The following is a 16049-nucleotide window of genomic DNA, read 5'->3' on the forward strand; positions in this document are numbered from 1 at the left end:
GTGCAGCTTCATACACATTTGTCTATCTTCTCAAGTACAAATGCAAAGTTTGCAATTTTCTTTCAGTGATTCCCTAAGCTTGCCAGCCTGGCTTTGCACATAGCAGACATCCGATATCTGTTGCTGCCTGGCATTGCTTAACTTTTTTAAATACATTTTTTGTATCTAATAGTTATTCCAAAATCTTGAATTGTTCATTCTTTATAGGGTCTGCTCTCTCAGTCACGCAAATATACCCCTAAATGACTACAACTGACAGACAAATGCAGCCCGCTGCATCTTACTTTCACTCTCTTTATCTTCATGTTTCTCTTTACCTGTTCTTTCACTCCCTTTAACCCTTCCCCTTCGGCATCTTTTATTTTCCTCCAAAAAGATAGATTTCCATGTAACAATCTTCCCCTACTTATAAATATGGGCTGATAATGGTTCTATGGAGAAGCGGGGGCTCCAGGAATGGAGCTGAGAGCATCAGGGTCTTAGGGATGATAACATAATCTAGATATCCTGTCCCCAAATTCAGAGACACTGACTCCCGACACACACACACACACACCCATATTACTTATTTGTAAGTGTCTACACTTTTACGAGCCATTATTCTCTTTTCAAGCTTAAAAATTAAATTAAGAACAAGCAATTCTTTTTGGAAAAAGATAACTTGCATTCCTCTTACTCGTCTTGAACCTGGTTGAGTTGATTACGAGTTGAGTTCAACTCAAAGTCTAATTGTTGTATGTCCCGCTCCCGAACACCAGACTCTTTCTGTCTCTCCTTATCAAACGTGTCCTGGAATGATACACAAATCAAAAACTAGTCTGAATACATGAAACAACATGGACAGATTGCAAAAACATTATGCTGAGCAAAAGAAGGCAAGCATAAAAGAGCATGTAATGTATGGTTCCAATTACATAAAGTTCTAGTGCAGGCAAAATTAATCTAGCACAATGAAAACCAGGAGAGTGGCTGCCCTGAGGGTGGAGGGAGGTGACAGGGAAGTAGCTCTGAAATGATGGAAATGTTTTATGTTAAAATAGGGTATAAGTTACACAGATATGTGCCTTTGTCAAAATTCCTCAACCTATAGATTTCACTGTAGGTAAATTATACCTCAATTTTTTAAAAAGACATTGAAATATCATCCTATATCTCTATATCTAGAACACTCACAGGGGGTAAAAATCTAAGAAGCATACATAAATCCCCAGGGAAAAATCTGCTTAATGACAACTGAATCTATAGAGTACTCACCACATGCAAGCTGTTTCACATGCTTATCACATTTAATTCTCACAATCTTATTAAGTCAGTAAAAGCACTGTCCCCATTCAACAAATGGGGAAACTGAGATATACAGGTTAGACAACCCACCCAGGACCATAGAAGATAGACTAGAATTCTGTCCAGTGTCTCCAAGTAGGAACCCTTCAGCCACTATGTGATAAGGCCCTCTTCCTTAGGACAGCCTGCTCTAAATGCTTTAATTTTAGAAAGGAATTTATGTAAATCTATGTAAACATTTAAAATCAAGGTTACCAATGCTTTGCTTAGTCAGATATAAGGATGCCAAGGCCTAAAGCAAGGTATATGTTCTCTTTCCAGTCTAGTCTTCAAATGTTAAAACACTGACACTGTTCCATGGAAACCACCGACATCAACCACAAATTATAAGACTCTTTGTCAGTCTACCAGAATTGAGTTTTTTTTCTTATCTTGGAAGTTTCCAATTAATTTCAATATTTCAGAATACCAAGCTTTCCCCCATTTGATGATCTCTTTCTCTTCTGAGCCCCTGCGGTACCCTAACTGTCTGGGTGACATTTGTCATTTAAAAGTTGCTATTTAATGCCCAGTGTGGGCAAGCAATGTCCCAGATTAGACCATCCTCAGGTCCTTTTTTTTTTTTTGAGGAAGATTAGCCCTGAGCTAACATCTGCTGCCAATCCTCCTCTTTTTGCCGAGGAAGACTGGTCCTGAACTAACATCCGTGCCCATCTTCCCCTGCTTTATATGTGGGACACCTGCCACAGCATGGCTCAACAAGCAATGCGTAGGTCCACACCTGGGATCCGAACCGGCAAACCCCAGGCCACAGAAGCAGAGCGTGCAAACTTAACCACTGGGCCGCTGGGCCAGGCCCCCATGGGGTCCTTTTTATAGCTGAGGAAACAAAGGCTCGTTGATTTGCCTGAAGTCACACCACTAGTAAGTAGGCAAAGCTGAGATTTGAATGTAGGTCTGTCTCAAGAAAAAACTCAATCCATTATGCTGCATATTACTGTAAATAGAAACTCACCTTTATAGCTTTGTCCCAATTCCCCAGGCAGAGTTGAGCCCCTCACTAGGTAAAAACCATATCTTACTTATGTCTCAGTGCCCAGAGCCTGATCAGGGTGCTGAAAGCCAAGGGTGATCCTTTAGCATCCTTACCTGTAGAGAGGGGACCCTGCTGTCAACAGGTTTTCCCAGGGAAGCAGCAGTAAAGGAGGCCTCCAGCCAAGGCAAAAGGCGCGATTTGATTATTTCCACACCATCGTAATGTCCTCCTAGAAGAATCCACAAGTCAGGTCAGCAAGAGAAATCCAGCCACACCAGCTCAGGCGGGGAGCACAGAGAAAGAGAGAGAAAAGGCAGAAAAGGAGGGAGAGGTGGTGGGAAAGCACAGGCCACTCTTACCTTCCTGGGCTGTGGTCGTGAGGATCCCAAAGAGTTGTCCCTGCACTTTGGCAACTTGTTCAATGAGTTCAAGGCATTGATTTAGATTTTGATCACATGAGTTTGTCTGCAAAGCCAAAACAGTAGACATCAGTGCAATTCCTTTATTCTGGGACCCACTGCAGGTAGACAGGGGCCTCACTTTATATGACGGCCTTCTGGCTCTGGGATGGGGGCAGAGACTGCTGTGTATTCACCAAAACATACTTCCCTTTCCTTCTGGGCACACAGCTAGACCACTTTCCCCAGCTTCCCTAGCAGTTTGTGCAGCCACATAACTGAGTTCTGGTCCCCAGGATGGGAAGTGATATATGCCACTTCCAGGTGTGACCCAGAAGAAAAACCTCTTGAGTGAGTCTCTTCTTTATCTTTCCGCATCTACCAGAAAATGCAGAGGACCCAGCAGAGGACTCCAAGGGCATAAAGGATGGTGGAGCCACAGGATTTGGAAGGCTCTTAACTGAATACTTGCATTGAACTATGATAAAATCAAGAAAGTTTGTGTGTGTTAAGCTACTGAGATTTGGGGTTGTTTTAATAGCAATAACCCTGACTCCCTACTCAAAGGAACCCTGCAAAAAATCCTAATAAAGTGAATAGATCTTTTGTAACACAATACAAATCACCATCTCCCAATTTACCTGCTTTATTGGTTCTTGTCCTCTATCTGAGTTCAATATGTACATAAAGAACACTAATTATTAATAGTAAGAAGTTATTGCTTGGTTGAGGATACAATGGAGAATAAGACAAAAATGATGGCCCAGGCCAGATGGCAATGCAGACTAGTAGGGGAGACAGCAAAGCAGACAGGTACCCTGCAGGGGAATAATAAGTCTTATAGACGGGTGAGGACAAGGTTTACTCAAGAGCCCACTGTCTCAGAAAGTCAGGGAAGTCTTCTAAGAGGAAGAGAAATCCAGGTAGAGAAGCAATTAGGCAAAATGGGGAAAGGAGTGGTTGGTTCAAGTGGTTACAGAATATTCTACGCAACAAGAACAGAACATGAAGAAGCCAAGAGGTGGGCCTTCTATCTAGTATTCTGCTTTCATCATCTGTTTGGTGAGCTTTTACCATTTCCTCATTAGCCAAACCTCTAATTGATTCTAACTCTAAAGGAAGGAACACAGCTACAAGCAACAAACAAATCATGTGAGTGGAAAAATGCATAGATTTACGTGTCATTTCAAGCCATAATAAGGCACTAGCCGTGGATGCCTCCTGGGCGCTATGAAAACCGAGACAGAAAGTGGGGTTCAAGGAGGATAGAAATTAGAATGAAGAGATGAAGTTTGGATGACCTCTGGGCAAAAGTTTACACGTAAAATGCATATCTGTGTCAACAAGGGAAATGGCTTATCACAGTTCTGTGTGAACCTGCACAGGCACTCAACCTCTCTGAGTCCATTTCTTCTGCAGGAAAAATGCCTTGCAGAGTGTTAGGAAAATTAAATCAAAATAATTCGATAGTCTCTAAATATTCAAACTCAATATGTATTGGATGGATGAAAAAACGAGACGATTCACTCACTTCATACTTATTACACACTTCCTACATGCCAGACACTATTAATGCTTTACATATGTAACGCAGTTAATCCCCAATAGTACACTGTGAGATAGGAGTACCATTGTTACCATTCCCATTTTCAGATGAGAGAACTGAGATACAGAAAGGTTAAATAATTTGCCCACGTTTATTTAGCTAGAAAAATGTCAGAACTGAGATTGGAACCCAAGTAGCTTGGCTCAGAGCCCACGCTGTTAACCACTAAACTACTGACTCGGGCCTACCCAGTGGCGCAGTGGTTAAGCATGCACGTTCCACTTCGGCAGCCTGGGGTTCACCGGTTCGGATCCTGGGTGCGGACATGGCACCGCATGCTGTGGCAGGCATCCCACATATAAAGCAGAGGAAGATGGGCACGGATGTTAGCTGAGGGCCATTCCTCCTCGGCAAACAGAGGAGGATTGGCAGCAGTTAGCTCAGAGCTAATCTTCCTCAAAAAAAATACGAATAAAAAAATAAACTATACTGACTTGTAGATGGCAAGTAGTGCTGGAATAGATGGAAGACTGGATGATGTGACAAAGAGTGAATGGGGAGGGCAGTCAGGGAAGGCCTCTCTGAGCAGGACATGTTTGATCTAAGTCCTGGATGTAGAGCACTGGAGAGAGAGCACGCCGGGCTGTGGGAACAGCAAGGGCAAAGGCCCTATGGCAGGAAGGAGTTTGACAACCTTGGTGCACGTGGCAGAAGCTCAAATGGTCAGAGAGGCTGGCAGGACAGATCCTGGAAGGCTGTGCAGGCCTGGTGAGGAGCCTGGATGGAACGGACTACTCATGACCTGGAGGACCTGCTGGTTTACCTCCCATGCCTGGTAAACAGTACCCGGTGACTAGCTCTGTTGCAGTACTTATTTCTGTTGCAGCCATGTTTTTCTGTCTCATCTGTCTATCCCCTTCCCCCTAAAAGATCATGAATTCTTTTTAAAAATGACTATCTTGCTCATGTTTATATCAATTGCCACTAACATCCATAGCAAATTGAAGGGCCAAACAGTATTTGACGAATGAATGAACAAACGAATGAATGAATGACTTAGCATAATATTGGCATGATCAGAACATTTGGAACCCACAGCCTGAACAGCTATCTCCATTTCTTCCTCTTTGAACCAGCAGCTCCTTGCCCTTGCTGTTTTACTCCTGCACTTACCACAGGGAACTTCAATTCCCCTCTTACAGACTTTTGCCCTCTGGCTAGATCATGCCATATGCTAAGTGGACAGAGAAAGGGCTTGGGAGGCAAGCCAACCCGAGTGAATATCTCAACTCTGCCGCTTGCCACAGTTCTGTGTGATCCTGCACAGGCACTCAACCTTTCTGAGCCCATTTCCTCTCTAGGAAAATGGGGATAATGCCTTGCAGAGTGTTAGGAAAATCAAATCAAAATAATGCATATCCAGCACCTCAGAGACAGAAGGTGTCCAATAATTGGTACCCACAAGGTGGTATATGGTATTGAAAGTAGAAGTGGGCTCAGGAATAAGGCAGACCTTGGTTCAAATCTGGTTCTCCACTTACTGGCTATATTCCTTTAGAAAAGACATTTTAAATATGAGCCTTGTTTACTCATATTTAAAAGGTGGTTGATCTCATGAGCTAACTTAGGTGCAGAGTAAAGGAGGTACATAATTAGAGTGTTATTGTAGTATTATTACTCTATGCTGCTATGCCTTGCCCAGGGCCTGGTACAAAGTAGGTGCCCAAAGGAACGTTTGTGAAATGAGTTTGTACACACAACTTAAATAACAGAAGAAACTATACTATGTCAGACAGTTCCTGTTCCCAAGACATGTCACAACATGCTGCAACTTCTAACACAAAGGATTGCACAAGATAGTCAAGTTGCAATGGAGTCACATTATTCTACCAAACAACCACTCACGCAAGATCAATAGAGCAAAGATGTAAACTGATTATACTGTCTCCTAATTCTAAAGCGCAGACTCCCAAAGTGTGTTCATTCGTAAATCACTGAGTTCCTATTATTTGTAAGGCCTTGGGCGCGGCAGCTCAGGAATCAAAGCTACATTTTAAAAAATGTCAAAAGTTGCCTGCTGTCAACGAGCTCGCCAGCTGGGGAAGTGGGCTGGTGAATGGGAAACGTACGGGGGATAAATGATTACCTTAGAGTTTATTAGGTGCCCTAGGTGGATAGTGAGCTGTAGAAGGAGCAAAACACGCTCCAGTGAGGGGTGAGAGGAAAGAGGGAAGGACATTCCAAGAGGAGGAACAGCAGGTACCAAGGCAAGAAGCAGCAAGGCATATTACGGGCGAAGTGGAATGTGGGATCCAGACACGAAGAAATGAAGGACTTTATTTGCCACATGAAGAGATCTGGGCTTTATCCCATCACTGAAAGATTTAATGGGGCACGTAGAGGAGGATGGGAAGGACATGGTCAGATTTGCTTTGCATTTTACAGAAATCACTCTGGCAGGAGCCGACCAGATAGAGTTTGCATTAGAGAGCAAGTCTGGTGGGAAGGTAGGCAGTTGTAATCATCTGGGTGAGAGATGCTGAGGGCTGTGGAGATGCCAAGGGTCCCCTTGGCAGCCCCAAATAACATCTGTGTCAGCCAAGGTCCCACTGATTCTAGCATTATTTCAAGAGGAAATCAGAAGGTTTGGGAACAGGGAAGAGGTGTGAGAGGGAGAATACCGTTTTTGAGCAGTTTAGGGGTTCTGCAGGACCTTCATATAGAGATGTACCTAACAATTATTGAGCAGCTGCTTTATGCCAGGCTGACACTGTGGTAAGAGCTTTAAATACACTGCTTCATTTAATCCTCAAAACAACCCTACAAACTGGATACCAGCCACCATTTCAAATTCACCAATGACGAAAACGAAGATCTTGAAGAGACAGTGGTTAAGTTGGAAACCAAACCCATTCCTGAAGCTTCTGGCACTGCAGTTGAGCTCTCAATCGTAATGCTTTACCACAAGCAGTTGGAAAATAATCTGGATCTCAGAAGAGAGGTAGGGGTCGGAGGTGTGGCTTTGCAAGCCTTCAGCAGATGGAAAGAGTGGCAGCCAGGTGCAAAGATGAGATCACCAGAAAGAGTATAGAGTGCGGAGAGGGCTGAAGGCAGGGCAGCGGGCAATTTTGCTATTTCGGCAGAGGGCTGAGGAAAAAGGGCCAGTGAATGAAAACAGAACAAGAGCAGTAAGAGATAAGGGGACAACCGGGAGGAAAGATGAAGAAGAAGCAGGAAGCCAGAGGAGATGGTTTCAAGAAGCAGAAGGGCATGGCTTATTCTCTGCTTCACTCGTGCATTTATGCTCTCACAAATCTTTACGGAGGCGGCTACTATGTGCCGGATGCTAGGGACACAATGCTGAATGAGATAGTCTTTGGCCCTCAGGGACTTTACAGTCCAAAATAAACATGCAAATAAATGCTAAACCATGTACTACTTGCTATAATAACAGTAGGTCCAGATTTCAGAGATGAGGCCCGAAGGAGGAAGTGGGAAGAAGCTGAGAAGCTTCAAAAAAGCCTTCACCTGAGGAGCTTTCTGAGCTCCTCCTCCAAGAAATTCTAATTGCTCTAGTGTGAGGCGTTGGGTTATTGAAATTTTTTTAAAGCTTTCTGGATGATTTTTATGTGAAACCAAAATTGAGAACCACGGCACTAGTGGGAAATGAGATGAATTTAGTCTCAACCAGCCCCCTCTAAAAAAATTAATGAGAGAGAAAGAGTACCTCATAATTACTAAAGATGAGCTATTCGTGAAACTTTTGCTTCAGTTACATATGCATCAGGGGGTACGTGTGCTATGTTGTGAAGTAAAATGCATTGATTTCCGTGGGTAAGTTTTAAAAACACTGCTCTAGGGGACAGTGCTTTACCCATGTTGAGAATCACTGATATGGGCAATGAATAATCCCTCAGGGGGCCAGCCCAGTGGCCTAGTGGTTAAGTTCACACACTCCACTTCAGCAGCCCAGGGTTTGCGGGTTCAGATCCCAGGCAGGGACCTACACACTGCTTGTCAAGCCATGCTGTGGCAGGCATCCCACATATAAAGTAGAGGAAGATGGGCACAGATGTTAGCTCAGGGCTAATCTTCCTCAGCCAAAAGAAGAGGGTTGGTGGCGGATGTTAGCTCAGGCCTAATCTTCCTCAAAAAAAAAAAAAAATCCCTCAAACAGCTGTATGCAAGTTGGATTGGAGGTGGGCGTGGATGAAGGTAGGGAAATCAGTAGGAATTTTGTCCCATGTTATAGGCATGGAACTTAAACAAGTAACCCTCAAACTTATTCTAGTGGCTTCACACAGATGGGAAAGCAAGATGTAAAGAAACAAGTAGAATATTCAGGAATATAAGCATCAGCACTATTAACATAAAGAAAACGTGTTCTTTTAAGGCTACCAACCCCTGTGCAACAGAGATGTGCTGCTAGCCTCGTTTTGTAACCATGACAGCTGTAAAAACACCGTGAGTTCTGTTAGGGGCAGATTCTCCAGACAGAGTGAAGCTACTACACCTGTGAGTCTTCTCCCTGCAGTTGCAGGTTTTTTTGCAACAAAGTTCACTTAAGATCTGCCCTAAACATACCCTAGAAGCTGGTTTTCCCACACGTGTAAGAAATGATGGGAGCTTGAAGGAAAGCAATGGAAGCTAGAGGGGGAAAGGTGGGTGACATTTGACTTCTACTTAAGAGGTAGAATCCTCAGGGCTTAATGAACCCATCGGTGAGGCATGCTGGAGAGCGAGGGGGCCCAGGTTTCCGACTTGGGCCACAGAGGGGATTGTGATGCCATTGCCCAACCAGAGGCCACAAGCAGAAAACCAGCAAAACTGGAGAGAGGAAAACTAGTCCTCTTGGTTCGTGTCGGGTTAGAGAATGTGGAGCAGCCACATGGCGCTGTCTGGAAGGCAAGTGGCCATTCAGGTCAGGAGCTCTGGAGAAAGGCCCAAACTGGAGCTAGATTTGAGAGTTACCAGCATCTGGGAAGTAGCTAAATCCATGAAATTTGATAAAATGTGTCACTTGCTGCAGAGAAAGCAAGGAGATAAGGACTAGGGAAGAAAGAGACTGGACTTGACTGACCATCAGGGGGCCTCTGGTGACTGTTATGAGAGCAGTTATAGCAGAATGATGTAGGGGGTACTTGATGTACTTCCATATTGTGCCAGGTTGAGGAACAAATGGGAGTTGAAGAAGCAAAGGCAATGACGGCAGATTACGCTTTCAAGAAGTTTCATAGTACGGGGAAGGAGAGCAACAGGATAGTGGCTTTGTTCCCATCCCTTCGATGTCACCACTCTCTTGCCAAACAAAAGCTCCTCACCCATCAAGCCTAAATGTTGCCTAATTTCCCAGGTCCTTCATCATATGCCTCCACACGACTTACCCAGCCTTCCTTCCCTCCGGCGGCTCTGCACTCCAGCTGCTCTCCTGCTTTGCCATTGCACACATTATGTGTGCACCAGAACGACCACAATCCTTGGATCCCTTTCACTTCCGTTACTTCTGAGCAGACTTGACCTTATTAACATTCCCTTCATGAGAGCCTGATGGATCATCCACGCCCCTACCAATGGTTCTCTCAGACCTACTATTCTATTCCTAACCCTGAATCACCTCCACAACATGAAAAAGAGAGAAAAATCCTCATCACTGAATTAATCAAACGTATCACTAAATACTTGTAATCAACTTGAAAACTTTGGTTTGAAAAGCTATTTAAATCCATCAATTTCAGTACAAAATACAGTTACTTCCATTTTAACAAACTTCAGTCTCACACACACAAAATATGCTTTATATATATTAGATAAGAATTAAATAGTACAAAGGATTCATGGCAATATTCCTTTAAAATATGGATGCTATTACAACATTAAATGACTTACCTTTTTTAATTTTTAAAATGCTTTTTTTTAAAAAAACCTGATTTTTAGATACAACAAGAATACCATTCCAAACCTGCCAATTAGAGAATTTAGAGGTGAGCAAGGAAAAGAGACAATCAGCGCTAAGTATGTGGAGACTACTCTGAGGGGCAGCATTGTGCAGCTCCTTGCAGCTGGCCATAGAAATTCACACATGGAAAACAAAAGCCCTAATTTCTACCTTCTTTTTTTCCCACTGTCCAGGGTATGCATGCTGGGGGATGGGAGAGTGAGAGAAGGATGGCAGGAAATGGTCGCTGCAAGTACGTGGAATTTCCTTCTATCTTCCCTTCCTCTGTAGGAGATAAGAGAATGGACTTGGCAAGCAACAGACCTACTTTCAAATCCAACCTCCACCCTTTCTGCTAGTGGACTGACCTTGGGCAGGTGAGCTGCCCTCCTGACGTTTGGTTTTCTCATCTGTAAAATGTAGAAGATAAAACCCGCTATTTCATACGTTCTTATAAAGTTTAAAGGCAATAATGTGTGAACAGTGTTTTGAAAGTTTTCAAGGGCTGGTTCTGCGCTGGTTTTAACTGTTCGTTGGGAAGTGCAGTCTCTTATATGGGCAGCCTTGCAAATAGCTCTGTTCCCCAAGTCAACCCTCTATTCTACTTCATGGCTGACCTTGTCACAACACCATCACCCCCACAACAAAGTTCTAAAACTGAAACACTGAATTTTAGCTATAAGAAAAAGTAGGCTTATGTATACCCCATCAACTTAGCAAAAGTTCTGTTTAGGCTTCTCCACTGGATTTTAGTGTCTTGCCCATGGTTAATATTCCTATTGGACTTCTTTCATTATTTATTCTCCTTAAAATTTAAACAGTGACGATGTTTACATTAATCAGTTTGTCCAAGATGAAAATAAGAAAAGTCAAATAAGAGTTGATAGCCTCTCTGTTAAAAATAAAATCTTTAATCATTTGTCAATTTCTTTTGGAGCCATGAATTCAACATCAGTAATTGTGGCAGAAATGGTAGCACCAATTAAATATTCCACATGCTTTCCCACATTTCTCAGGCTCCCTTACAATTGGGTTGGAGCCACATCACTAATGCTGGTCAAGGGATGACGAGTGGAAGTGACGGGTATAATGTAAGAGCAGCACAAGTTCTTCGCTATCTTTTGCCCTGCAGACCTTTGAAGTCTGGCGATGAGACGGCCGCTCCACCAGATGGAGGGAGCCTGAAACTGAGCCAATGACAGAGGAGAGCTGCCATCAGACTTTGTATGAATGAGAAATAAATCTCTGTTATGTTGAGACGCTAAGATTTGGTGTTTTATTCATTACTGCAGCAGAGTCTGGCTAGTAAAGAGATAAAGATCCTGAAGGGAAGAAAAATGTTCTCTATAAATTTACTAATTAGATTAAATCCTCAAGAATGTAGAAGTATGTTAACTAAGGGGGAGGGGTGAAGGTGGCCAGGGAGTCTGTTTGAACACATCATAGCAACTAGAACGACCTTTTGTACTAAGAGCCAGCCATATTTTAGCAGAGGCAGCCTCTATTCCAACCATGAAGACTGTTCTGAAACAAACAGAGGAGACATCTCTTTAAGATCTCCCTTTTATGTGCTGATATTTAATATGCTGTTTTCACTTATTAGTGTAGACGTCTGTCACACAAGAGGAGAGTAATGCAAGAGGAGCATCACCAGCCCTCCCTACCATCCCCACTCATACATCAAGTGATCAAAAGTCTCCAGATTGTGGGGCTGGCCTGATGGGTAGTGGTTAAGTTCTCATGCTCCACTTAGGTGGCCTGGGGTTCGCTGGTTCGGATCCTGGGGGCAGACCTACACACCGCTCATCAAGCCATGCTGTGGTAGCATCCCACATACAAAACAGAGAAATATTGGCACAGATGTTATCTCAGGACCAATCTTCCTCACCAAAAAAAAAAAAGTTTCCAGTTTGTAATGGCCTGGTGTCTATTATTTTACTTTAAGAAATGTAATCTTACCCTATCTTAGAGATGAGGTTATCAAGGGTATAGCAAGTTCTTACCATTTGCTACTGTAATTACATAGAGTACACTTTTAAAAGTAATAAATCTCAGAGCCTCTGACCAAAGTTTAACTCCCTACTCCACAGGACTCTAGGTGGAAACAAAAGCATCTCAGAGAGAGGAGAGTTTCAGCCCAGAGTTGACTTTCTCTGGGTACTGCTAACATCGTAAGGAGGTTGATTTCTCTTCTCATCTTAACATCTCCATGGAGTGACTAGGTAGTCAGAATCCAGTTTTGCATAGGTGGTTATTCGACCTTTTTACAGAGCTGACCAATAAAAACATACAGATGGTGCATGATAAACTAGGGGCTTTGGGGGCAGCATACTCTTACATGAACTTTAAGGACCATTCTCAGAGTCTTTGACCTTGTTTACTAAATGTGCCAGCGTAGTTTACAAGAGGCTGATTCATATAATCTCTTGCCTAAAGTATCGCTCAGCCCAGTCGGTTCTCCCGAGAGTTTCCCATCATGCAACAGCTAGAGCAAACTTTCTAAAACATAATCTAAACATATCTCCTCCCTGCATAATGCTTTTAGTTTCTCCCCATTGCCCTCAGGATAAAGTCCAAACTCCTTAACACACCCCGCAAGGCTTTCACCATCTAGTGTTACCGCCCCACCTCCTCAGCTTCATCTCATGTCCACTCCCTGACTTGAACTATTCACAAATATCCCCAATATGCCAGATTTTTCATGCCTCCCTGCTTTTCGCACATGCTGTTTCCTCTATCCTTCATTCTCTTCTCCAACTGGAAGTTCATTATTGAGATGCAGCTGACATTTCTATTCCCAGCACCCAGGACAGACAGGGGCATCGTAAGCTCTGAAAAAATACTTGTTGAATGAATAAATTAATGAATAAATGTACACTGCAAAAATGGTAAATATAGAGTGTCTAACCCAAAGTTTTAGCCATAGTAGAAGCTAAGTAGCCATTTGTTGAATGAATTATTAAGCTCTTAATAATTGGCTCAGTTTTGGGTTGAACAAGAAGGGATTCTCTATGGCTCTTTCACCAGCATTCTTAATAACTGCAAAGGAGGAAAACAATTTCTGAAAGTTAAGTAGTCACTCCAAGCTGTCCCTGAACTTCCGGTGGGATCCAAGTTTTAAAGGCCAAGTAATGCAATAATTCAGCATCTCTTTAATAACGAAAACAAAATGAGTCAGCCATGTTTGCTGTCGTTTTTATGATTTGTTTGTCTAGGGGGGTTTTGAAAAATGTCCCTTCTTAGAATTTTTTAAATAAATAAATTTTAAGTAAATAAATTATTTAAAAATCAAGCCATGGGGCCAACCTGGTGGCACAGCGGTTAAATGCGCACGTTCCGCTTCGGCAGCCGGGGTTTGTCGGTTCAGATCCCAAGAGCGGACATGGCACCGCTTGGCAAGCCATGCTGTGGTAGGAGTCCCACATATAAAGTAAAGGAAGATGGGCACGGATGTTAGCTCAGAGCCAGACTTCCTCAGCACAAAGAGGAGGATTGGCAGCAGATGTTAGCTCAGGGCTAATCTTCCTCAAAAAAAAAAAAAAAAAAAAAAATCAAGCCAGAAGTAGTTTTACTTGGGACCTAGAAGATTGCTAGATGTTGTTAAGATTAAAAACAAGCCAACAGGGGCTGGCCCCGTGGCCGAGTGGTTAAGTTCGCACGCTCCGCTGCAGGCGACCAGTGTTTCGTTAGTTCGAATCCTGGGCGCGGACATGGCACTGCTCATCAGACCACGCTGAGGCAGCGTCCCACATGCCACAACTAGAAGAACCCACAACGAAGAATACACAACTATGTACCGGGGGGCTTTGGGGAGAAAAAGGAAAAAATAAAATCTTTAAAAAAAAAAAAAAAACAAGCCAACAAATAATCAAAAAGCAAAGGCTTTGCGGCAGAAAATTATGTTTTTAAAGAATTTACGGTCTCTGACAACATATGTAGGATACAATGAAACAGGCCGTGCATGAGATGGTGGTGATGGCCAGATTAAGGCAGAGGAGATGGGAAGGAATAAGAAGGAAATTATAAGAGAAAAACTTAGAAGAAAACTAAATAAGATCTGTTAATCCAAATAACATCTAGTCTGGAGGAAAATCAAAATTTTGCATTCTGTTTTAGAATCAATCTGTTCAGGTCATTTATCTATTTTACCTGAAAATAACTTTTTCCTAGGGGGGTAGCTTTAATCACATAGCTAATTCTAAAAGTGTGTATGGCCTTTCTTTTGCTTGAGTTAGTTAGAACTAAATCAATATGGTCACAGTCAGCAAAGTCAACCTTCCATAGCAAACATGACTTACAGCTTTTAATGAACATAGTTCTCTGAGACCAACATTTTAACAAATGTCATTTGCTACAATGAATATTCTTTGTCTTAAGGTTTCAAATCAAAAGTCCTTGGAACTAATAAAACAACCATTGCTAAGAGGAAAGCTCTTAGCAATTGACCAAACTCAAACTGTAGATGACAAGATATGGAATAAGTTTAGATGCAACCTAAATTTGGGTAGGCAGTGAATAGACATTTTCTCTTCCTCTCTCCTTTGCTTCACAGAAAACTGTTAAAAACACTTGCACTATCTCGTTTGTGCCCCTGATTGTAAATCGTGGCTTCTGGTTTCAATTCAATTTTAATAAAGGCTGAATTAAAGACACTTGGAGATCGTTTTAAATTCTATACTGGATATGAAGTTTTAAGAAGAGAAATGAGTCTACGAAACTGGGTATCTGGGAGAATGGTGGTGGCATTCAATCATTATTTATTGAGCAACTACTAGAAGCCAAGGTGCTGGGAATAGAGTGATGAGCAGAAAAAAGGAGAAATCGCTCCTCTTTGGAGCTCACATGTTAGTGAGAGGAGCAGGGAGGGAAGACTGAAAACAAACAAAATAAAAGAGTAAATAAGTAAAAATTAGAAGGTGTAGATATTAGGGAAGAAATAAAGCAGAGAAGGGAGACAGTGAGTGCCAGAGGTGAGGGTGAGAGATTGCAATTGAAAACAGGATGGTCTCTCCTGAGAAGGTGACATTTAAGCGAAAACTTGAAAGAGCTGAGGAAGTGAGGGTGTTGCCATCTTGCTGAAATGTCAACAGGTGAAACTTTCTAGGCAGAGGGGAACAGCAAGTACAAAATGTCCTGAAGCTGGAACGTGGCTGGCATGCTTTAGAACCGTTCTGTCCACTACAGTCACCACTAGCCATATGTGACTATTTGAATTTAAATCAACAAAACAGAAATGAAATTAAAAATTCAGTTCCTTAGTTTGCATTTGCCACATTTCAAACTCCCAATAAGCCACCATATTGGACAGTGCAGATACAGAGCATATCCATCATCAAAGAAAGTTCTACTGGACAGCTTTGCTCTAGAAGGAACAAGGCCAGTATTGCTAGAGTGGGTTGAGCAAGAGAGAGAATTATAGATGAGGTCATAGTTTAAAGGAGCACAATCGTGTAGGAGTTTGATGGCCATTGTAGGAACTTTGTCTTCTATTCTGAGATAGGAGGTTTGGAGGGTTTTGCCAGAGGAGTAACTTGATCTGACTTGACTTTAGAGAATCACTTTGGGTCCTTATTTTTGTAATAATCCAGATAAAAGATGACCGAAGGTGGACAAGAGTGACAGCAGTGGAGGTGGTGAGAAGTGCTGAGGTTCTGCGTGAATTTAGAACCTGGTACCAACAGATCATGCTGATGAAAAGGATGCGGAGACATAACAAAGACAAGAAAGGAAAGAGGTCACCGGTTGGGACACAGGAGAGGCTAAGGTTGGTTTTAGATGGATTTGACCTTGAGACGGCAATAGCACAACTAAAAGTCTCCGATGGGCAATTGGAGAAATCAGAGCTCAGTT

The 16049-nt window shown here is 42.6% G+C and overlaps 1 protein-coding gene across 6 annotated transcripts in view; it reads right to left on the bottom strand.

Annotated features, from left to right (window-relative positions):
* SPATA18 (spermatogenesis associated 18) overlaps positions 1–16049 on the bottom strand; it is a 55916-nt gene that overhangs the window by 27212 nt on the left and 12655 nt on the right. For all 6 annotated transcript variants that reach the window (XR_011502236.1, XM_070505891.1, XM_070505892.1 and 3 more), the window contains exons 2-4: positions 2680–2785; positions 2434–2549; positions 677–789 (exon numbers count right to left, since the gene is read on the bottom strand). Coding sequence is in view for 4 of the 6 variants with exons in the window: in XM_070505891.1 (XP_070361992.1) it covers positions 677–789; positions 2434–2549; positions 2680–2785 (335 nt within the window). In the remaining 2 variants the exon portion in view is untranslated. The remainder of the gene's footprint in view (positions 1–676; positions 790–2433; positions 2550–2679; positions 2786–16049) is intronic.

This window comes from Equus asinus, chromosome 3 (genome assembly GCF_041296235.1).
Source record: "Equus asinus isolate D_3611 breed Donkey chromosome 3, EquAss-T2T_v2, whole genome shotgun sequence".
Taxonomy (NCBI): Eukaryota; Metazoa; Chordata; class Mammalia; order Perissodactyla; family Equidae; genus Equus; species Equus asinus.